The 25230-nt window shown below is 40.3% G+C and overlaps 2 protein-coding genes across 3 annotated transcripts in view; one reads left to right on the top strand and one right to left on the bottom strand.

Annotated features, from left to right (window-relative positions):
• eml3 (EMAP like 3) overlaps positions 1–17856 on the bottom strand; it is a 53192-nt gene extending 35336 nt beyond the window's left edge. Inside the window, exon 1 of one of the 2 annotated variants that reach the window (XM_017719956.2) lies at positions 17480–17856. In XM_017719956.2, coding sequence (XP_017575445.1) covers positions 17480–17504 — 25 coding nt within the window. In that variant the 5' untranslated portion in view covers positions 17505–17856. The remainder of the gene's footprint in view (positions 1–17479) is intronic. The other variant, XM_017719957.2, reaches the window with a different exon arrangement.
• Positions 17857–17931: 75 nt separating this feature from the next.
• Positions 17932–25230, top strand: ecsit (ECSIT signaling integrator). The gene is made up of 8 exons (XM_017719960.2): positions 17932–18607; positions 19924–20061; positions 20221–20635; positions 21355–21578; positions 22349–22406; positions 22739–22887; positions 23648–23768; positions 24916–25230. The coding sequence occupies exons 2-8, from the start codon at positions 19942–19944 to the stop codon at positions 25173–25175; spliced, it is 1347 nt and encodes a 448-aa protein (XP_017575449.1). The 5' UTR covers positions 17932–18607; positions 19924–19941; the 3' UTR covers positions 25176–25230.

Genomic DNA, 25230 nt, shown 5'->3' with positions numbered 1-25230 from the left:
TTCATTGCAAACAACTAACATTAATGAGTGGTTACACTATAGTGTTTAACTTATTCTGCCTAAATGATGAGGCTGACGTCTTATCAACAGCTTCTTGGTTGAATTTTCCTTGTTCCATCTTAAAATGGTGTAGTAGTTACATTCTGGCACCATTTAAGGTGGAACAGGAAAATTCAAACAAGAAGCTGGTGAATAGGAAGTCAACTTCAGCCTCGTGCCTAAATAAAGCAATGGTAAATATATCTGTGACTCGAATGTCTGTAGGTACATCGGAAATGATTAAACCAAAGGGGACACGTAATTTAACATGACCTGAACAAGTACCTAATGTGGCTTGGTAGCCAAACAAAGTTAACCAGTTTTTCTTTCTAAGATGCAGTGTGTATGTGTTGTAATGGCACTATTTTGTTAGAGATACGCTGTGAGTTAATCATTAAGTTGATAATCGTTGATATTACGATGGATGTTTGTGTTCATAACACTACAGTGTGAAATCCCAAAGCTACAAGCTTATTTTAAAACCACACTGTGTCATGTTATCTTGGTGAGGACTCAAATAACTACACATAACAAATGTCACGGGAAATTTTTGTTTATGTATTTCTGAAGTGAAAAAAAGAACATCTAATATTTAAAGGATACACTGCATTTTTAAATCCTCATATATCTGTATTGGTATTGTTCTTAACAGTCCCAGCAGGACATACACTCTGCTGTTGGATTTATATTGTTTTCCTATCACCTACATGACAGATCACTACAGCTAATGTGACCCATAGTTGCTGATGTGATGCCATAAAGCATTTCAGTTCTTGCAAGTGGTCTTATGCATGTTCTGTCAAAGTTACATAGCGCAATAGCAGGTGACCGAAGTGGCAATGACAGAGATGCTATTATAAGTCAGTGTACCATGATTTTGAAGTTGTTAGTTTAAGATAACACTTGGATAAGGTTGCTTTAACACGGTTGACGGTCTGTTTCTATCCAGCTTCTCTTAAAATGACACCAAAGGAAACCTTACATGGCACTGTAACCAGATTTCATTTATTTGTTTTGGTAAGTATTTTTGAATATGACATTATGCTGGTAGATAATCATACCACCATCAGCATGATATTATGCCTCATTTACGCTAGTTTTAAAGCTATCTGGAGCGCTCAGCTATAAACAATACCAAAACAGATGCACTCAGAAGCCTCATTTTGCCAACCATGGTTTCACTGATGTGGCCTGGAATAGCGGCCCTATGCCGATATTCGTCGTCTACATATTTGCCAATACTGATGTTGACACAAACATTTATAAAATGTAAAACCTACATGGATTGGCACTGCAGAAGAGACAAATGCATTGAAATTAATAAAATGCTGACATTTTAGCACAGCAGCCACCTGCCCTTCTGGGGACAGTCATGGGCTGGAGGTTAGGGAACCAGCCCTGTGACCGGAAGGTCAGCTGCTTCGATCCATTTGGCTGACAGTCCATGACTGAAGTGCCCTTGAGCAAGACACCTAACCCCCACTTGCTCCACAGGCACTGTGGTTAGGGCTGCCCACTGCTCCGGGCAGGTGTGCTCACGGCCCCCTAGTGTGCATGTATGTGGGTGTTTCACTGCACGGATGAGTTAAATGCAGAGGTCTAATTTCACAGTGTGCAAACACAGTGACAAATGGATGTCAATTCAATTCAATCTGTTGCCTAAACATTCTCCTCTTCCAAAGTAAAATAAATATATCATCAAAATTGTTTTTAATACCTTCAAAAGTAAACATCTGCCTGATTCTGATATTCATTTTTAAGCAAATACCTGCTGAAGCTGATATGATTTTGACTGCATTATGCATCCCTCCTTTCCAAGAAAAACAGGAAGTGAGAGACCTTTGCAGAGATCTGGGGCGAGTTGGGGATACAGGTTTTTCGCTACTGTTTTGAAATCATTACACACTTACCAAGCACCATTTGTTGGCATCTTGGAAATCAATTTGTTGTTGAAACCATGTCACAAAAGCATTTAACTCCCACTTTCAATGACTTACAAGACAACATTATCTGTTGACTCTGGACAGCTATCTATAGGCTCATGTCAAATAAACCAGCCGTAATGTCTGGTAACTCTTTATCTCATCTCTTCTCAAGAAAAATGACTTTGCTTCGGCTCTCTGAAAATAAATTCTTCTTACTTTGCCTACAGCAGAAAAGGCGACCATGCTACCAGCATGATATCATGCCTCATGTAGGCTAGTTGCATCACAACCAACAGACAGAAACAAGACAAGCACATGCATGCCCAAGAGAAATAATAAAAAAAAAAAAAAAAAAAAAAAAAAAAAAAAAAAAAAAAAAAAAAAAACATACAACGGGTTATGAGGAAACCTTTCCCCTCAATTGAAACAGGAGTCTAATGTTGATGTGAAACCAGGTTCAGCTGGCAGTGAGCCCTGTAATGAGAGGTTTATGTTCAATCTGTAGAAAGTTCAGTGCAAACACAGAGTAGAGATACTGGGACGTTATTGCCTGGTGCGTGACAGCAGAACTACAGTGTAATACAATATGTTCTGACTGGTTGGTATTTAAAGGGGAACAATCAAAACGCAGAAACAAAGAACCGCTCTATTTTTCCATTAGATCCTTTTTCTTTCTTCAGAACAAAAGTGAAGCTGATTCAAAACAGTGTTTGTGGAATGGATCATAGGCTTTGTGGTCACAATACATAAAGAAACCAACCAACCAACCAACCAACACACACACACACACACACACACACACACACACACAGCCATGTGAAGTATACCATATGAAATGTTTCTCTAGACAGAATGTACAGATGAAGATTATGTAGTAGAACAAAAACAATGAAAATTTAATGTTGCAATCATTTATTTAAAAAAGAAATAAATAACTGAGGTTGCATTTTTTTTTGTCTGTTCAAAAACTATGTACACCCCTTGTTTCAGTAACTGGTACTTCCCCCTTTGGCAGAAACAACTTTACATTTCCTATAAATGTCTACCAACTTCTGACATCTACTGGGAGAAATTCTGCCCAGTCCTCCAACCGGATATTTTTCAACTGTGCAATGTTTGAGAGGTTTCTTGCATGTACAGCACATTTCCAATTCCCCCACATTTCCAAATCCACATTGGACTTTGACTAGGCCAGGGATCAGCAACCCAAATCTTAAGAAAGCCATTTTGTCCTTTCAACAAAAATCAATCCTTCTTGAAAACCACAACATTTTTATTTAAGTAATGTTTTCCTGTATAGGTTGTAAATATGTATCAGTATGCTAATGTACAAGTACAGGCTACAAAACATAAATGAAAACACAGACTGTGCTCTGCTTTAAGCTTTAGCTCAGCTACAGACGCATTTCTTGCATATCTGGCAGGATACTTTTTTTGCATAGGTAGAACAGTTTCTTGTAAAATGTTCCTCGACGTTTGACTTTTTATGATGCTGAAGCTTCTCAGTCACCAGCTTCAAATGTTCCACCTTAAAATGTTGTGAGAATGTAACTGCTACACCATTTAAGCTGGAACAGGGAAATTCAAACGAGAAGCTGACGAATGAGAAGCTGACTTCAGCTTCATGACTTTTGAGTGTTTGAGTGTTCCTCGCTGCAAATGAAATGTATCAGCAAACCAGCTGGAGTGCCTACAAATGCAAATAAGTCCATTCATCTCCAGATGATCAACGTTCGTCTTAAATCTTTCTCTTTGCCTTGTCATTAGCTACTCGACAGGCAGACTGTTATTTGCGCTGCTATAGTGACCAGCAGTCTATGTGTCAATCCTCAGGCCAAAAGGCTGAACTAGCAGTTATGCATTAACACCAGCGTTTACGTCCATTTACTGCAGCGCTGGATCCACATGTTGCCGACTCCTGGACTAGGCCATTCCCCAATCCCCTCTTCCCAGATTTATAGGCATTAAAAATTTTCTTTCTGAAGGCCTCAGAGGGCTATTTTTGTTTCAGGCATGATGATTCCTCAATTAACAATGATTTCCATTAACAATGAACAAACTAGAACATATGACATTTAAAAAGACAGATTGCTAATAAAAAATTATTTTATGGTGTTCCAATAAGTCTTGTCATTAGAGGATGACAAAAATGTTCATTTTAGGTGTAACGCTAAATAATATCACCTTTTTTGTATCAGCATTGTTTAAATAAAGACTGGATTTAATTCATATAATTATACATACATATTCACAGCAGGTATTAATGAATGTGGCCTCATTAAACTTGCATAATCCAAGCTTTTTACAAGGCATTTATCTAATGAAATAACCAAAGACTACAACTCTGAAGATGCATGTTTTTCAAACCACAATGCAGCAGTTTATGCAGCAGTTTATGAACATGCATTTATCAATGCAGCAGTTTATGAACATCTCGTTCATCTGTTCCCATTAGACAGGGCATATTGGTAACAACGTTATGACATAAGTTAAAACATATGGGAAAAACATGGTATACATGGTAAAAATATAGGCTTCCAAAATGTAAAAAAACTGAAGGAAATTGGCAGTTGGGATGCAAGCTTATACACCAAAACTGTCATCATCAGACAAACATCACATCAAACATCTTTGAGAGAGAGGGGAGAAAATCTAACTCCACTCTTGTTCCAGATCTGAAAAATCCACAGGTGTTTCTGTTCATCCTTCTACTGTGAGAAGGCAACAACACTATGCGTCTGAAAGGATGTGTAGCTGTCAAGAAGCTGTTACTGACAAAGGAAAACAGACTAAAAAGAATTAGCAAACCAAACAAAGAAGTTGCTGCTGTTCTCAGAACAATGGACTGACCACACCAGAGTCCAGAGCTCAACATCATTAAATGTCTTTGGAATGAACTGGACTGCAAGGAGCAGAAAATTCAACTAACCTCTAAAGCTGAACATTGGAGTTGTGGAAAAATACCGTTCAGCAGAGCAAGTCTACTGAAACACACAGAAGCTGCAATAAGGCAATGCACTAAATACTGAAAGAATGAAATAAAATTAAATTGATATGGCTTCAGTGTGGTCTCTGACTTTGGCACAGTACCGTGTTTCTTCCTGTGGGTAGTAGAATATCTGAGTAGTTAGCAAATATTGCAGTGCTACAGTATCTGTATCAACTGATAGTAAAGGTTTCAATATCAGCATCAGAAAGGAAAATTGAATGCCATTACTAGTTGCCATGCTGTTTAACACTGTTTGCTGCAAGTAGATTTAATGCTGTCCTTATATAGCAAGTCATAAGCATGGATTTCCTTCACCCACATTCACTGAACGCTAGATTAGTGCCATGTTGTTTTGTCTGCTAGGTTGAACTTTGTCTGCTAGCTCTGAACGCTAGCTAAATCTGCCCAACTGGTCTTTACGGTTAAGAATCACATGCTAAAACGCTTGGAACACTCCTTTAAGAGGCTTTCTGAACGGCAGCCAACCGCACATCAGGAGCCAATTAGCAATTTGTCTTCATCTGGCTCCTTTTCTTCCTCAACGTTTTCGCTAAATGCGTAAGGTGAAAGAACAAGCTCTGCGCATGAAAGAGCATGAAACAAGCATTCTGCCTCTACAATCACCCCTCGCTCTATTCTCTTACGTCTGCTCTGTGCAAACATTAATATGGACAGGTGCAGAACGATGAACTGTGATGAGTTAAATTCAGCGTGTGTGTGTGTGTGTGTGTGTGTGTGTGTGTGTGTGTGTGTGTGTGTGTTTGTTTTTGTACATGCTCAGGACAAAAATGTTTTGCAGGAATATCTGAAGAACAGAGGGCCGTCAGTACCAACGGAATAGTCCCAACTTTGTAAAATGTTTTATATAAAAGCTTCATGTTCCATTCTGTTCACAAATGAAAGGGTAAAACCGTTTCTTTTTTGGTTTTTTAAGGTTAGGGTTAGCTAAGGCTTAGAAAACCTTTATAACATATAGTTTCTTATATGTCTATAATACATAGGGGACATTATTTAAGGATGCTCAGAGGTGTTGGAATCAAGTCAGCATCAGCAGAGAACTATAAAAAATATATTGATGTTGGACCAATGTTTGGATTTGGCGATATTTTAGGTATTTATTGTATGACAGAAGAGCAGAACTGGGCGACTGCCCTAAAACGTCTCCATTTCCTGCATTTTACTGCATTCTTAACCATTCAGAAATGAATGTTATTGTATTATTGTATGCAATGCTAATCAAAGTGGTTCTATTCCCAATTTCTACATTTAGACCATATAAAATTTCTACATCATATGAAAGTTTATGAATCGATATGTACATGAAAAATCTCGGCCCATGTTTACAATAACTGCGCATACCTAATATCGTTGCTGTCAGGACAAAACCTCGTATCTCCATTTCCGTTGTTTTTCGTTTTTCATTGATAAATGCCAACTGCTGTTTGCATAATGCCTGTTCCATTAACCTCCATTCATGAAGTTTTGTATCAACAGTGAAGCTAATTTACCTACATACATGCAGTGCAAATGGGACGTGTGTATGACCACACTTTCTGATATTGCATAAAAACAAACCTCTGTGTGTGTGTGTGTGTGTGTGTGTGTGTGTGTGTGTGTGTGTGCGTGCGTTTAGCCGACATGCACTGCAATTTTTGCTTGGCTCTCGATACACAGTGGCCATTGAGAAGTCATCTGGTGAGCTCTGCGTAGCCAGAAACGGAAAGAGACAGTCAAACTGCATCCAACACCCAGATTTATACCTCTTACTTTACAGCTAGGATAAGCTGAGTATATATCATCATGCTGAAGCTGCAGAGAGGGGATTTCTCTGTCCCTCTTTCACCCCACAAATATGGCTTTCACACTCAATTTTCTTTATAAAGCCTAAACCATAATCAAAAGCTTATTCTAACTACTACTATCAACACAGATGCAACACTTACCAAACAAATAATAATCACCCAAAAGTACACTTTAAAATCCAGATTCTTTCAAAGCAAGCATTCTTTTAGACCCAACCAAAGGTGAGTGTTGTAGTAAAAGAATAAGATAAGATAAGATAAGATAAGATTGAGAGTCTTACAGCTTCAGGACAGAAGCTGTTCCTCAGTATGGTAGTTTTGCTCTTAATGCTCCGCAACCTCCTACCTGAGGGGAGCGGAACAAAAAGTGTGTGTGCTGGGTGAGTGGGGTCCTTCATGATGCCAGTTGCCCTTTTCCTGCATCTAGAGGTGTAAATGTCCATGGTGGGACCCTCTGCAGAGCTTTCCTCTCTGCCACAGAGCAGCTTCCATGCCACACAGTGATGCTGGAGCACAAAACGCTCTCCAACCCCACATCTGTAAAATGAGGTGAGGACTGAGCTCCCGAGTCCAGCATGCCTCAACCGCCTGAGTAAGTAGAGGTGCTGATGTGCCTTCCTGATCAGGCTGGAAGTGTGATTACTCCAGGTAAGATTGTTACTTAGGTGTACGCCCAAGTACCTATAACTGGAGACCACTTCCACTGCAGAACCTCCGATGTGTAGGGGGAGGGGAGGGATGGTGTTGCTCCTTCTGAAATCCACAATCATCTCCTTTGTCTTCTTCACGTTGATGCAGAGATTGTTCTCAATACACCAACTCTCCAGGTGTTCCACCTCCTGCCTAAAGCCAGACTCATCACTATTTGTGATGCATCCAACCACTGCCGTATCGTCCGCAAACTTTACAACATGACAGCCTGGATGGACGGCTGAACAGTCATTTGTAAGCAGTGTAAACAGGAGGGGGCTCAGCACACAGCCCTGAGGGGAGCCTGTGCTGAGGATGATGGTGGAGGAGGAGATGTTGTGGATCCTCACAAACTGCGGCCTGTTAATCAGGAAGTCCAGGACCCAATTGCAGAGAGAGGTGCTCAGTCCAAGTGTGTAGAGTTTGTAAGCCAGGGTCTGGGGAATCATGGTGTTAAAGGCAGATGTGAATTCCACAAAGAGCATACGGACGTAAGAATCCTTATTCTCCAGGTGGGTGAGGGCAGTGTGGATCACAGAGGAGATGGCATCCTCTGTGGATCGGTTTTTCCGGCAGGTGGGGACAACTGCCTGGATTAAAGAGGAGTTGAAGATGTCTGTCAGCACCGCAGAGAGTTGGTCTGCACAGCACTTCAGCAATCTTATCCGGGCCAGCAGCTTTACTGGGATTAATCTTTGTAAGGATACTCTTCACCTCAGTTTGGGTCACGCTGAGGGGCTGTTCTCTGGGTGCTGGAGTGAGTCTGGTGCAGTGTTTGGGTTCTCAAAGCGGGCATAGAACTTATTGAAAGACTGATATATGACAACAGTTCATGGTAGAAGACAAGTTCATGGTACGTGATATATCACAATATTGTGTTTTTCTACACAATTTAGGAATAGACAGTATACAGCAGCAAATCAGCATCTACTTGTAAAAGAAACATGAAAAACTAAAAGTACTACATTTTTAAAACTCTTCATTTGCACCAATGAACTAGTAACAGAAGAAAAATTGATAAAAAGTGGTAGAATATAACAGGCTTTTTTTGGTAGGAAATTTTGATGCCAGTCAAACTGTTTCTGAATGTTCTTGAAAAAATTTTGTTTTCTGAATAAAAGTCAATCGATTCATACTCAGTGGTGTGCAACAGTTTGGGCACCCAAAAGTTTGGGATTTTTTAATGGAAATATAAGTAAACATCTGCTACAGACAACGCACTTCTGCAAATTTTAATGCACAACTAGTGTTTATTGGTGCACGGTTTACTGGAAAAAATAAAATACAATGTGCTGCATTTATGTTTTATTGTTTGTAGTATTTTAAACTCAGCAAACAAACAGAAACTTTACAGAACACATCATGTAAGTAGGCTCTGTCTAGAGGATGTGTTCACTTATTTTCAAAATCAACAAAACATGACATTTGATCCGAGGTGTTTAAACAGCTGTATTGGTGTTAATGCAGTTAACTGTATTGGTGTTTTTGTTGAACAAAAATTTGCATTGCTTTATCATATGTTGCAATAGGCTAGTCTAAACATATCTAATCGCATATATCGCAACAGCCTTTCTGCTAACACAAACGTACTCCTGGCTTATGGCACGTCTAATAATAACAGTTTAATTCTCTTTGAGTCTGCATGGCTACTCAAAATCATCTTTATGGCAGCTTGAAATGCACACAAGCTTTAATCTTCTCCTCCGGCACTACTGAAGCCAGTTTTAAACCAGAGCTTTAACTCCCCCTCCAGCACTACTAAACTTGACCTTGAACGGCAATGCCCCTGTTAAATGGCAGCTGTCCAGAGGTCATTCCCTTCTTCACACCCACTTTTTCATGCCCACCGTTTTATTTTCTTCAAATTTTCAATGGACGTTGTGTGAACTATATATACTATGTTGTATATTGTGATGTAATTTATCATGATAACAATAACATATTCAAATATTGCCTATTCCCACATAGAATAAAATGATGGTGTACACATACATACTCAGAAAGAGGAGATGTGCTCTGGGCGTACAACTCAGAAACGAAGGTAACTGAAGTCTGCTGATAAGCGATAGCTGGGGAATGTGAGAGGCTCAATCAAATTCAGGCTGAATGTCTCTTTTCACCAAAGCTTTCCCAGGCTGGTCACGTAAGGTCTCTTCCAGCCCCAGAGGACCTACAGTGAATGTTCACATGAAAATCCTGTTTATCTAAATTGCAGACAGCAGTTAAAGTGAATCCCCTGAGTGGTCAAACATCACCACGCTCTAAACCACAAAGACGCAGAGGAAACGGCACAGAACAGGATTCATGGGTCGCTTTTTAATACAACTGTGGTTTGAGACAGATTTCCTTTTTTAAAACGATCTTTTATCATTATAAAGCAGCACAATTTCCCTTTAGCTACTGAGAAAATGGAACTACTAAAACCAGACTGCTCTTGGCAGAAACAGATTTCCTGATTATTAAATACATTTAGTTCATTCACCATTTTAAAGTCCATTTTTAGGCTTCTCTCTTCTTCCAAAGCAGGTAATCAGCCATTTTCCCTTAAAGAGAAATCTACACTCTCAAAACAAATGTGTTAAACACATTGCTTTTGATCTGTGCTGTTGATCTGTACTGGTGTGCAGTCAATCAATCCAAATGGCAGCTCACAGGAAGGATGTTCTAGGCATCAAAGCATCTTCTACTAAGTGTGATTACAAAACGTATCTGTGACTTCATGAAATAATCAGATGAATTAATGCAGTTCCTAGTAGTTTAAGTTCCAGATCATTATATTAAACAGCCAACAAAGTTTGAAGAAAAAAAAAAAACACACACACGAGAGAAAATTGATTGACAGCTCTTTGACAACACTCCCAGCCTGCTATGCTACAGAACAAACTGTATTTATCCTCACACTGCAGCGTCAGTGTTACAGACTGGAAAATGACTTTGGTCACAAAGTTTTACACAAGTAAAACATGCCTCATACTATCGCTTATTAGGAGAAACAGGTCATTTCAAATGGCCTCAGGGAAGAAGGTAAAAGGAAAAGTTAAGCTGCCAAAAATTCTCAAAAGGTAAATTATACAGACCACCCCCCCAATCGCTGTTCTCTACATGATTAACCGAATAAGAGGACTCTGTTACTGATACAGGGTTAGTAGGATTGTGTTATATTTTATTGATATTGTGATAAAGTACATCACGATTCAGGTTATCATGTATATTTCAAGCACAAGTACCACACTGAATAACTGCAAACATCTCAGAAAACAGATTCAGTCAAACTGTAGAGAAGAAACTAACAGTGTATAAGCGGCAGGTGATATGGCAAAACTGCAGGGATTCACTCGAAAGAGGCCCCAAACATTTCCTAATAACTCTCCCTAGGATGAAGCAATCTGAACAAAACAACACGCAATGTTCTCCTCAGTTATATGGACCTTCGAACAAGCTGGGATCCCCCTGAGTCAGAGCGCTGAGGTAGGCACTGGACAGCTGTTGCGACATTTAACCTCCGTTTGAGATCACTTCCAGCATCCCATGCAATGCATTGGATGACACATACATCAAGATATGCAGTGGATTTTTTTTTTAGTTCAGATTGCTTCATCCTAACATGATGAAAACAACACTCTGGGCCTCTTTCGAGTGAATCTCCCTGTATAATGGCACAATATTTCAAGATACATCACAGTATATGATGCTCACAACATTGACTTTTTCTGACATCTGAGAAGTTGAAACAAACAAAACAAGAAGCTTTAGTGACAGATTAAAAAACATACTACCAAAGCTATGAATACAAATGATTATTACTCTACCTTTTCCATACTGCGCTACTATAAATCTACATAAACAAGAATAATTATGCTCTCTTTGTAATAATTCATGGCATTTTTCAGTGTTCTTTAAGTTCAACGAAATCCAAGATACGCTCGGAAATCCATACCGAAATATGTTCTGCTGTAATTTATCGCAATAACAATAAACACTGTGATACTGTCCGGCCCTACAGAGTATAATAACTGCATAAGCTGTATCCTAACTGAGTGGAAGTCTATTTTGCAATTTTTATTTTAGAATTTTACCAACATTTTTCCTCTCCCATTCCTCCTTTCTTTGTTTATTTTGCAAGGATTAAACTCTTTTTCAATGTCTTGCCACTGTAGCTCTGATTGTGCATTTTGTCCATTTCAAATTGTTCACCAACTTGAGAAAAACGAACCCTCAAGTCAAGCACAGGTCTGAAACAGACAGCTGTGAGAACTGAAAGCATCATTACAGTTGTACTAGCGCTCGTCTGTGCGTCAGGCCGCCCACCGTCTACTGCTGCCTTTCCTGTCAGTGTAGCAGCACGACAGCTTTACAGACCTACGGCCCGACATCAACACATCCTGTCCGCCCCTGCACCTTCACTCCACTGCACACACAAACACACACAATGCAAAACCTCACGGAGGTGCACAAACTTTTAACCTCTCACAGTCGGAAAGCTTCACAGTTGCAATGAAAAGCAAGCGATGACGTCTGTTCTCATGATGAAGTGATCGTGTGCTGGACAGCGAGGACCTGTCAGCCCTTTTCTCTCGCGTTTTGCTTTCAGAGCTTTAGCTGAACTAAGCAGATTTCCACAGGGCTGAGATGAACATATACATGCATGAGCTGGATGGCATTTGCCGTCTTCTGCTTCATATCAGTGGTGTACGCTGCAGTGAAAGTCCTGTGATTTCACAACAGATAAAGCATTCCATACGCTTTCAGTTCTCTATTTAACCCCATTCACGTTCAAGTTAAAACATGTCGAAAGTTTCTACATTTTGTATACTTATACCTTGGATGAATATGTAACACTGTACGTGTGTATTTTTTTATTAAATGTAATTTTCATACCTTTATTCACAAGCACATTTGGATCTGCTATTGTTAAAAATCAGCAGGCCCTTGTGAAAACATTACATTTAATTTGATATATTAAATGAACACGACACTGTTTGGCTGTTCTTTGTGTCTAAAAATAAATAAATAAATAAATAAAAACTACCTGTGGTGACATTTTGTGTATCGGGAAACCTTTTTGACGTGGCATGATTGTAGATCTTATTCCACTGTTCTTCCATTCAGAGGCCTTGTTTAAATTATGTATTGACTTATTTGATTTGTCTCACATTTAAAGATTATTATTTTTATTCAAACAAGAGACTAAATTCAGAATCTACACATGCTAAGCGGAACATTTTTCTCTGCTGAATAAAGTAAAAAACTGGGTGCTCAGGGAAAACGTGCACTGTCACACTGCACTTGGTGATGGTATCGAACATGGTTGATATTAAGCACCACATGGTGCCTTCGGCTACAACACCTTGCACTTGTCCACTAAAATGCAGAGCCTGTAGGCTGAGTGGCCACTTGCCTCTGAAACGGTTTCTTCTTGTTTTTTGGGGGGTGTTTTTTGCCTTTCTTCTACTTGTCTTCTTAGTGTTAAGATCGTCTTAATTGGTAGAGACAGTGCTCAACGTCATGCTCGCTCTATCATTTACTAATCAGCTTTGTGCTAAGACGCTCTTGTGAAACCCAGCTGAATTTCACACCACTGAAAAACACCCACTATCCGCCATGATCCAGAGCCTGTTTGGTCACAAGCTAAACCAACTGTATCAAATGAGAACCACCATTACAGCTAATGTCACTACAGTGCTCTTACTAATGTAAACTTTTTGATAAACATGTCCTTTCCAAAGCATCACCTGAGTGGTTTTTGGTTGTGTGGTTGTTTATTACATGTAAATACTTCATATTCACAACAAACATGTTTCTCTCATTCTTGCTACAAATTTGTCATTTTGGCCACAGGCTTTAACTTTGTTGTAGCCAATTCTAACGTTTAAATCTGTCTGGGTATCAAAGTTTAAATTCAAGCATCAAGACGACCCACTCATACATCGTTATTTTCTAAGCGAAGACACCCATGCGTTCGTTCTACTATCTTTTTTTATGTCACCTGAGTGAACTGCACAATAATTGCACAATAACTAAGAAAAACGGGAAAGGCAGCTGTGGCTGCACTCTTAAAAATAAAGGTTCCTAAATGGGTCTCAGCTTGGACGGTGCGGTTCCATGAAAACCCTTTAGCCCAGACCCTTTACATTATGTGTTCAAAACGGTTCTTCACACTTACGCATCTCATATACAGAAACAAATCTTTTGTGAACCATTCATGGGATCTTCGAGATTCTTCAAGGAACCAATAGCGTCTCTTCTTTGACTCTGCTTCAAAGAACCATTTACAGCAAGTGTAAATGAGACTGCGCGCCAAACTTACTACATCCAAGACTTTGAATTGATCTCATCCCAAATGGTTATCATTTAGGCACTTATTGTTGTGTTGAACTGAAGAGACTGTTCCTCCAAAATGTGCTGTAGATCAGGAGTCAGAAAGCAGGAGAGGAATGCTTGTGAGCTGCCAGGCGGCTGGTACTCTGTGTAATATGCAAATGATTAATTATACAAGACAAAAAGGAAATGTCAGTATAATAAAAAGGTGGTGGAAACCTATGCAAAATGAGTGATTTCCTTGCTTTATACAAATCTAAACTGTGTTCGTTGTTCCATCTTTGAAACAAGTCAATATATAGTTACATTTTAATAACTTTGAATTAATATGTACCCTCTCCAAATGTAATATCGCCAATTACAACCAAACAAGCTCTACAATAGTGGGAACATCCAATCTGAGCCTTCAGCAAAGCCCATAAAAGCCTTGTGCACCCTATATGTCAAAGTTTCCAGATACGTCTACCAATTAGTGAATTCAGCTACTTTAAGTTGCGCTTGTTGGTGACACAGGTGATCAAGCGCACATACGCAGCTTGTATAATCACCATAGAAAAGCACAGCCTGGCAGAATGGGATGCTCTGCTTCAGCTGTGAGAGAGTACTACGTCCAAAGCTTAGTGTTGGCTTGAGGAGTTTAAAGGTCCCCTGTGCTGTGGTGCAGTGGACCTGTGTTCTCTGGACTGATGGCATACCACCCAACATCCAGAGCATCTCAGGATACAATTGATGTTGGAAAATAGCTGAGGGGATTTGATTGCATTCAGCCACAAGAGCAATAGTGAGGTACTTATGTTTTCAATGAAAACTGTAGATTTTGAACCAGATGTAACCATCAAACATCAACACCTGAGCTCACTAATGCAACACATCCTTACAACAATCTTCCACCATTTAGTGTAAAGCCTACACAGAAGAACAGAGACTGTTACCACAGCAAAGCAGAACAAACACTTATTAATACTCTTGATATCAGAAGAAAACCTGAACAAGCTGGTGTCCGCAAATGTTTGGACAAACAGGGTATTTACTCTTCCAATAACTTGAACAATTTCTCGCTGCTGACTCACTTTCTCCACAATAAGACTTTCAGCAGGCTGTGTGGAAACAAACTGAGCCTCAAACTGGACCACTTTGAGAAACAACAGGCGGCATAATAAAGATTCTGACAATGATCTCTTTCGATTCGAACCAGACTGCGGGTATGTTCTGCTGCTAGACCGTCAGCGAGTCTAAGGCAAAAGCTGGGATGCATTAACACTTCATCGAGACGTTCAACTTGCCTGTAGATGCCTGAGGGCTTCCTCCATGTGATATTTATTGCTCCTCAAAGCCTGAGAGCTCCAGCAGTTTATAAGGCGGTAAACAAAACAAAAGTCAACGCGGTGGCTGCCCACAATGGTTTCAGTATGCTATACAGTAGTGCGCACACCAATAAAAACCTATATAACAGGAAACAAGATCATCAGTTTCTCCAAAAAGCAAAGTGGGTGGTAGTGCAGGGCATTGCAGAGCAGACGAACCGATATGCCCGCACTTAAGAACATGCAAATGTGGACTTCTTCAGGAGTTTTCCGTTTGGCAACCCTGTCTCTTTACTGCTATGATGTAAGTGATATGAAAACATAGCACCTAATATGGTAAACACATACAGTGGGCCCAGCCTGAATATGGTGACTTTATAGTTGCACTATGTGAGATTGTTTTCGGCTAAAATTGAAAGAGGGAGCCTAAAATAATCATTTAAAAGTCAGAGATACAGGGTCGGATTTTCGTGGGAGTTTTTTTACACCACATCATACGTCTTTACGTATTAATGCCACAGGCTCAAAAAGAAGCTGCAGCTCAATGTTTAGGTTTCAAATGCAAATTCCACATAATATAGACAATAGCAGCGCATTCACTTACATCCTTTTAAGACACGCCTTTTAAAGAGCTCTCTTTAAATACTCAACTTGTTCGCAGACTCATCCACGTAAAGGGACCAGAAGCACAAGCGACGTTACAAAATCTTCTCTTGCACATTGCTTGCAATTACACATTTTCACCAGAGAGGTCTCCAAATCCTCAAATCTTATATCGTTTAGCCATTTCACGACGGGTTAACGATAATCAATTAATCGTATGAATATCAAAATCGTGATGTGAAAGGGTGTCAATTTCAAAAAGCAAGAGCTGCAGAGTTTTATTACGTCTCCCTTTAGTTTAAACATTTTAGTTTCGGAAAATTTAATCAAACACCACAGAATTCATGACCTGGACGTGATGTGCCAATCTTGAAAAAAAACTAAGATTTTAATTATCTTAATTTATGAAATTATTATGGAATTATTAATTACATTTAAACCATAATGGCCAAATTGTTTGGAAAAATCACAATGTTTCCCCCAAATCGTTCCGCCATACACCAAACTAACGTTAGACTCCTTGTGTGGAGAACGCCTGGGAAAGAATTCCAACCAGACTGTGCTAAGAGTATTGCAGAGCACAGAGGCTGCTTTTCTTACAGCGGGGTCGGTGAGCTTGATGAGATCATGAACTGTGCAAAGACACTTTGGATGCAAATCTGCAGAAATCAGCAAAGAAACTGCTCAAAACGATAAGAGTCTGAGACGTACCAGCTGCCTTTCAAACGAATACGCTGCCATGAAGAAAAGACGGCTTTGGACTGGCCTGTTTAAACAAAATGCCCCTTCATTTGACTTCTCCTTTCTAACAAAACGTGCTAACGCATTTTAGGTTTGGCATAAGTGTCCAAATAAGTTACTTACTATAGTAATCACAGCAATTCAGTTTCTAAACTGACTGACCAAACTGTCAAGTAAACAAAACACACTAGCAGCTGAAATGTCTGATAAGCAAACCACAACAATGACAGCTGGAGACTGACACTGAGCCGCACTGTTTCCTTTCCGTGGCGAAATAAACAAGGTTTGCAGTAAAGAAAGGTAAACAAGCCACAAAATAAGACAACGTTGAGCCTACAGCTGCGCAATACCACGACATTTACCACTATCACGACAAGTTATCACAATATATTACAATAATGAGTATCATAATTAAATACACACATTATATATATATATATATATATATATATATATATATATATATATATATATATATATATATGTGTGTGTGTGTGTGTGTGTGGGTGTGTGTGTGGGTGTGTTTCTGAATGTTTCATGTCACCGTTACTTGTAGAAATCTGACCAACTGCATGTTTTCATTATAAAGAGCTCAAACCTAAATATGAGACATTAAGTAGTGATCAGTGAGTTCACGCGGTGTGGTGGTATGTTTTAAATGTGCCTCCACTGCTTTCCATCTTCTCTGCTCAGATGCCTGAAGAACAAATATCGCCGCATATCTTTTATCGCGAGCGCCTGTGAGTATCGCGATATTAGGCTTCTGCCATATCGCCCACCTCTAGATGAGCCCACGAGCGTTTATACTCCTGAGCACCAGCGGCCAAAAAACTGCGAACCGTTCAAACTGCCATGTCAAACACACCGAGTGGGACGTGAGGGAAAAACAACAGCTTCCAATTTCGGAACGACCGGGATTTCACTCGCACGCGGAGCTCAAACTTCCACAGACTTTCACCAGAGGCGGCTGCGGCGAACAACGCTGACAGCTTCACAGGCGGATGCGAAAAACAATAAAACCCCGTCTGCTCGGGGCGGAGGGGCAGTGGGGCAGCCGGTCCGACTCACCGAGACTGTTCGTCGACCCGTCCATGTTGCTGGAGAGGATTCGCTGTTCTCACACCTCGCTGAAGTAGCTCATGGTGCCGAGAGGCGAAGAGTCCATACTAGTCCAGGCCGCCCCCTCAGAGTCCCGCAGCCGTGCTCAGCAGCTTCGCAGCAGAAGAGAAACCACACACGTGCGCGGAGCGGAGAAGCGAGTCCACTCCAAACTGCCCGACCCAGGAAATGAGCCGCGGCGGGCGCGGAGGCGAGCAAGTGCGCGACGGCGAGGAGCGAGTCGGGATGGGTTTTCATGCAGGAGCTCCGCTCACACTCATTCCCCACTCTTTCTTAGCCCAGCTGTCCTCCTGACACTCATCTAAACTACTACTGACTACTGAAGACACTCGTGATCGCAGTCCAACCCAAAAAGCAAACCAGAACTTATGAGAACTGCACACCCGTCCCTGCGCCACCTCGCGGCGATGGTGCAAACAGCAGCCAGTTCAGAGGGAGTCCGACCACTTCCCATTTCTCCCATTACACACCGCAAACACTAGAGGGCGACAAACAGAGAGTCTTCAGTGAACGGGCCTGAACGGAGCCAGACGGCTAAAACATGCAATTAAACGTTTTCAGCAATTCGTGCAGTATTTACTGTAGTTTTGAGAAAGAACGATGAGGTATTACGTTTAAAAGCAACGATCACATACTAGTATGTTTTTTTTTTTTTAGCAAACAGGTTTTGGTTAGTAGGACGCTAACTTACCAATTACAGCTGCTCAACGTATTATTGGTGTCAAACGGTTCAGTCTCGTTAAAGTCATTTATTTACATAAGGTTTATTTACCGTCCTGTAACTAGAATTGCAAGGCGTAAAAATATAACAGAAGCATTTACAGCTGCTCCAGTGTGAGCAGGGCGAAGTTATGGCGCGGAACCAACACGTCGGAACCATAAAGAGAGAGCAAATGTTTGTAATCAGCGAGGAGGGACGGGAGGAAAGCGACGGACTGAAGTAAGAGGTTATGGCGGTGTGTTTGGCGTGAAGGAGACCTGAGCGCCGAGGACTGATATGTTCAGTCTTTACACTGAATTTCTGAACGGACAGGACTCACTTCAGACTACACGCGAAGCTTAATCCGGTGTGACATGGTAAATAAAGTTCCTCGCTGTTCTGATGTGTGTTAACAGCTTCCTGTGCCACCGGTTCTGCTCCGCTGGTATCCCGACCAGAACCTGCTGCCCACACCTTTTTCAGAAAGATCGGTAAAACGGGTGGAGCCGCCCCTGAACTGGGTTGACGAGAGAGAACGAGCCATCAGTGCAGCGCCGTAGTCGTAGAGTAACTGTAACTGTGTTAAACCACCTCGTTGTTTCTGCGCTCACTGTCCATTAAACCAGCTCCGTTTACCGTACAGGGGCAGCTGTAGTTCTACAGCTACAGACTGTAGTTCACCTGTTTCTCTGTGTACTTTTTTAGCCCCTCTTCACCCTGTTCTTCCAATCCACCACAGAGCAGGTGTTATCTGTTGTGGTTGGTTAGTGTAGTGGGTAACATCTCTGCCTTCTACGCTGTAGACTGGGGTTCAGTCCCCCACCTGAGTAAGCACCCTACACTATACCAATAAGAGTCCTTGGGCAAGACTCCCAACACCACCTTCAAACTGTAAGTCGCTCCGGATAAGAGCAACTGTAAAGTGTGCCATAACCATTAAGATAGGAGTGTCTAATAGAGTGGACTGTGAGTGAGCACTGTGTTTATAAACTCCAGCAGCACTGCTGTGTCTGATCCACTTGTACCAGCACAACACACACCACCACCACGTTAGTGCTAACTGCAGTACTGAGAATGATCCACAACCCAAATAATACCTGCTCTGTAGTGGTCCTGACCATTGAAGAGCAAGGTGGGCTAACAAAGTATGCAGAGAAACAGATGGACTACAGTCTGTAATTGTAGAACTATAAACTACAAACTATACGGTAAGTGGGGCTGATAAGATGGACAATCAGTGTAGAAACAAAGGGGTGGTTTTAGTGTTTTGGCTGATCAGTGTATGTGTGTTACTGTCTGCATCTATGTAATGCCATGGCAGTAAATTAACTGTAACTATATAATTTTATATTACTTAACTATATCTATCTGATTTTATAGCTGTATGTTAAATGTAACTAAATGGTCATGAGTTAAGTCAGTGCAATGCTATAGCTATTCTATTAACTATGACTATGTAATGATGAGTTAATTGGGTATATTTGTGTATTATAGCTATATACTGCCTATAACTACATAATCACATGGTAACTATTATATCTGTATAATGTTTTAGCTGTGAAACAATAAGTAATTATATGAATGAACTAGGTAACTTTGGTTAAAAATGACCTGATAATTCTAATAATTGTGAACTGAAGTAAACTGATAACTACTGCTGTTTTGCCTCTGTTTTGCAAAATTGGAATTGCAGAAGGGATGATATTTTACCATGAAGGTCACCCGGCTTCTCTTACGACCCCAGCACATTGGGTGGATCACTCCTTTCTTTAAACCCAGTCTTCATATACCTCTCCTGCAGTCCCCACTACCACGACTCTGCTGTGGTCAAGTAAGCATTTACTTGGTTGTTTCTGCTCACAGTTTAAATGAACATCTTTAGCTAGTAACTACTTGTCATTGTGGGCTGCGCATTAGAAGGACTAATAAGTAGGATGCACTTCTTTATGTGTGATGTTCTAATACTCTGACGTTTTTGTGATTTCTAAAGGGGCAAAGGTGGATTCATTGTGGTTCATCAGTTTGCAAGAACAAGCCAGACAGTGCAGATTTCCGAGAACTATTTGAGCATGAAACTGAGAAAAAGGACAAGTCATTGGTCACACATGATGACCTGTTTGCACAGGCTGCTAAGGACGCAAAGACCAAAGCTAATTTCAACAGAGTAGTCGACGTCTTCAACAAGAAGGACATCCGGCGGCGTGGACATGTGGAGTTTATATACGCTGCTCTGAGGAAAATGCCAGAATTTGGTGTAGAACGGGACATTGTTGTCTACAACAAACTCCTGGATGTGTTTCCCAAAGAGGTTTTTGTGCCGCAGAACTTTATTCAGAGGATGTTCAATCACTATCCCCGGCAGCAAGAGTGTGGAGTGCAGGTGTTAGAGCAGATGGAAAATTATGGTATGCGTGGTTCTGTCCTTTTCTTTGGCCCAGAACTTACATTGGTCATAATAATTACTTTTCACTTGGCAGGTTCGGAGCTGAGGCACTTATTTTAAAAAATGCATAAACCTGCACAAACTCTAACAAGCACAAGAGTGTTCTGGTTACATTATTGCAATATCATGACATAATTCCGTAAAGCTCAACGAAAGCTAAACGCCTAAACGCTAAACGCCTAAAACTTGGCAATTTGCATTGCTTACAGATATAGTGGACAGAATCATTTGTGAAAAATATTGTGCCACACATATCTACAAATATGTAATAAGGATATGTCCTGTAGATACGATAAAATGCAGTGTTCAAAGCTAAATAATGTGACGTAATGTTTATAGTATATGTTCTTGCTGTCATTACAAAACCTCATATCTGTTAAATTGTAACTTTACAAGAGAAGGAACGTCAATTTTAATCTTCATTTAAATTAGGTATTATTCCAAGTCACTTTGGATCATTTTTATTGATCCTTTTGTTAAAAAATTCCCACATGATATAAAGCACAGCTGCCATTTTCAAAGCTGTTAATAGGACAGTGATGGTATACAATGAATTAGGAATTCACTTTGTATACAACAATTCTGAGCAATGATTGTAAGCATGTTTCATTATGTGTTTTTGTGTGGGGGAAAAACTGGGGCACGGTGCTGTTTTCTATTTTCTAATCTTTGTTTCACCAGGAATCATGCCTAATGTGGAAACAAAGGTCCTCCTTGTTCAGATCTTTGGAGAGAAGAGCCACCCTATGAGGAAGTACCAGCGTATGATGTATTGGTTTCCCAAGTTCAAGAATGCAAACCCATTCCCAGTGCCCCACGAGCTCCCACAAGACCCTCTTGACCTTGCACGCTTCAGTCTCACCCGAATCGCTAATGACCTGGATGCTGAAATTACTGTTTATCAGGTAACTGCTATCACTGCCTAGCGGGCTAATGTGTCGGATGTACCGGTCTTTCAGTACATTTCTGTTGTATAGCCAGACGTTTAGTACTTCATATCACTTTGTACTAGGGGCATAACGATGGCAGTCTGCTCATAATATTTTGAGCAAAATCAAATGAATATGCCAATGAATAAAAATGGTAACTGTATCCATGTTGTTGCTACTGATGAACTTACTAATGAATAAGTTGGTGCTGATCATTTGCAATCTTTGGTGTTTGAACAATACATTTGCATTCAATGCCATAATTTATAGAATGTCCATTCTCTATCATGCACATTGTCACAGTTTGCATCATGTTACAACAATGTCATGAAGTGTTACACTCTTACTTTGTGGTATTTTAGTTAACAATAAACAGTCATGACAATATAACTAGATTAAAGCAAATTTCAAATTTTAGAAATTAAATTTTGGGAAAGGTTACAGATAAGAGGGTTGTGAAGTCAGTGGTGGCTTTAAGTCTTAAAACAGTCTTTCTCTACTTACCCTACCACCCAAAAAGACGTCGTCCAGAACACTGTTGGGTCACACTGTTTACTACTAGAATCCTGTCTGACAGCCATGTGGCTTTACAATGGAAACAATGTAAATACATTTTGAAATGGTATATCACAGATACAGGAGCATTAATGCTGCACAGGAAAACCGTTAGATATATTTTTAAGGCAGGTGTTGTGACTCGGATGCTCTGCATTGAAGAAGTATTACTTATTGTCTTCTCTCCTCAGTTTCCATTAACAGACATCACAGAGACAGGAGAGGAAATCGCTCAACCACATATTGTAGGTATGCAGTTGTTTCTTTTTCAAGCTGGACTCTTATTCAACAGACAAAACATTTCTCTAGTTACATGAATTATTGCTTTAAACTATTTTAAAGTAACTTAAAAGCAACCGAGTGATTGTAGATAACTACAGCACAGTAAGTGTAAGTCAGGCCTAAAATACTCATTTATTCTAGAGAACAGTTGCACAGCTCTGGTAGTTGGAAGGCCACTGTACAGAACAGTTGGCAGCATATACTGTCTGACTTACTCCAATGTGAGATGATTTAATAGTTTAAAAAATAATAATAAAATGCATTTTCCTTTAAGCTCAGTCTCTGTGCACTCATAACAGGAATCCAGAGCCTGGAGCAGCGCTCTCTGCTTGCCAAACATAACCCAAACAGACCTGTGTTTGTGGAGGGCCCCTTTCCTCTCTGGCTCAGGAAGACGTGTGTTCATTATTACCTGCTCAGGGCTGACCCTGTCCCTCCTGAGGAGAAGGTACTTTAAAGCTAGATTCACATTACAAGGTTGAAGCAGCCATGGACCACCTCATACTGTGGAACTCAATGTTTTGAGTCATACAAATCAATCATTTTTGAAAATGTCGGGATTTATTGTAGATCATATTCGCCCTCGTTCATTTCTGATTGAACTCCCGACCTGGAAATTTGCTGCAGATTGTGAAAATTGACTATAGGGAGCAATTAGGGAGTAAATCTAGGAGTAAAATTGAGAGTGGAATTCTTCCAAACTGTTGCCTGGATTTAGTGTGATGTAGATGTTTTAGAGCTGTGTGAAAAAAATATATATATGTATATTTTATTTGACTGAGCAAGGTGCATAGAGTTACAAAATGTTGGGACTGAGGCCAAAGTTACTGCATCTGATATTAAGCCAAATGAAGACATCTGAGTGTGACTATATATGGAAACAAAAACGTGACAAATTTATAATGTATTATGTAAAGTTATGCAACTCAAGCTGTCACTCTGTTGGTGGTAGTATGTTCATATTTAAATATTATTGTTTTAAAATGCACACATTTAAATAGCAAGAGTATTTGAAATGCCCACCCTTAACTGCATCAGTATTACCATTATCTTAAAAACTTGCAATGCTGTAATAGATTTTTTTCCTTGAGACTAATGTACTAGCCAGTTCAAGGTGTCTGCTAGGTCATGCAGATTAAAATGAACAGTTAGCACTATGTCCTTACTCTTGCTAAGCTGCTCTGTTCTGTTGCATGGGTTTCATCTAGATAGAGGAGGAGCCTGATCCTGAACTGATTGGTCCAGAGCAGAGCTTCTTCTACCCTCAGCGTGTTGAACTTGACCTTAACAGAGACTTGGGGGATGATGACAGCTTTGATGTGGATGATGGTGAGCTTAAACCAGAATCAGTATTCATACATTATTTTTATGTGGTTCCCAACCCTGGTCCTGAAGTACCTCCTGTCCAGTACATTTCCCCAGCTCCCAACACACCCACTTCAAGTCATTAAGGACTATTAGAAGGATGAGGTGTGTTGGGAGCAGAGGAAACTCTAAATGTGCTGGGCGCAGGGCAGGAGTCATCATAGTTTGGTGATTTCCCTGCTTTAACAGACCAGCTAAACCTGGTAATTATCTGATGAGTTGAATCAAGTGTGCTTGAGTAGGAAAATCACCAAACCGTGCAGGAATCTGGTCCTCTGGGACAGGAGTTACCCACCCCTGCGCTAAACTAATAGTATTCATTCATTCATAATATGTATTCATTTTAAGGCCAATTATTGAGCAACTACTATGAAATATTGAGATTACCATGTAAATGGAGGTGTGACAATACAGAAAATTAAAAAAATTCAGAAAATTCAACATTTGAATGGAACAGTGCTGCGGTATCTCCACACATTTTTATGGTGCAGCAAAAATGAGTGCCTGCAAGTGTGCCATGCTTCATATGTTAATGTTAAATTTGTTAATGTGTACACCATGAGCACAATTTACATGCATGTTTTATAACTGTATATTGCACTTAATTCATAATTGATTCACAAATGTATATTACACAAATCTGATTTGACGACGAATAAAAGTTGCCTGCTGTGCTGCTGTCTAAAAAACAAACCCCAGAAGTCCTAACCCCTAGAATACTGAGTTATAAAAAGCCCTGCCAAATGTAAGTGCCTCTGTAAGTGCCCCCTTCTTGTCCTTTACACTCTGATGGGCTGCATTGAGAATAATTTTGATCACTGACAGTGGTTTCCACAAAAAGTGATAAATGCAAGACCCTCGCAAGAGACAGCCATATCAGTGAAAGTTTTACATTTTAATACACTGTAACAGTGTATTGAAATCAGTACACCCTTATATGTAATGTGTATGCTTATGAGTGCAATAATTGGAAGGTTTTTTAGATTTTAAAATGTTAAATGACCTTATGTTGACCTCTCTAGATATCCCTGACTAAGAGCACATGGTTGTTGTATTGATGTATACTGTCGGCTGAAGTAACTGATATCTTACTGGGTCCTCTGTCGTCCAGTTGAGGAAGGTCCCGTCTATGCCATGTGTATGGCAGGTCAAAGTGACCAAGCTACCCTAGCCCGATGGATCTGCGGCCTGCAGGAGACCAACCCTGTCTTGGGTCAGATCCCCACTGTGTTTCGCCTGGAGTCCGGGACCAGAGAGCTCCAGGCGGCTGCAGATGTCCATCACAGCCCTGAGCAAAATGCAGAACCAGGAACAGAACAGGAGCACATCATAGAGGAGGAAACACTGCGCTCACAGGGGATGAAGCAGTGAGTGGACTGTAGTGAGACTCCTCTCACACTGCAATAAAGGTGTTAACATCAGTCAA

Source organism: Pygocentrus nattereri, chromosome 2, assembly GCF_015220715.1.
Source record: "Pygocentrus nattereri isolate fPygNat1 chromosome 2, fPygNat1.pri, whole genome shotgun sequence".
NCBI classification, from domain to species: Eukaryota; Metazoa; Chordata; class Actinopteri; order Characiformes; family Serrasalmidae; genus Pygocentrus; species Pygocentrus nattereri.
The sequence above is the reverse complement of the archived record's forward strand: the minus strand, read 5'-3'. Positions and strand labels throughout refer to the sequence as shown.

Coding starts and splice junctions, on each gene's coding strand:
- ecsit (XM_017719960.2), top strand. CDS start 19,942: ATGAAGGTCACCCGGCTTCTCTTACGACCCCAGCACATTGGGTGGATC. Junction 20,636..21,354: donor AGAGCAGATGGAAAATTATG/GTATGCGTGGTT, acceptor TTGTTTCACCAG/GAATCATGCCTAATGTGGAA. Junction 22,407..22,738: donor CGCTCAACCACATATTGTAG/GTATGCAGTTGT, acceptor CACTCATAACAG/GAATCCAGAGCCTGGAGCAG.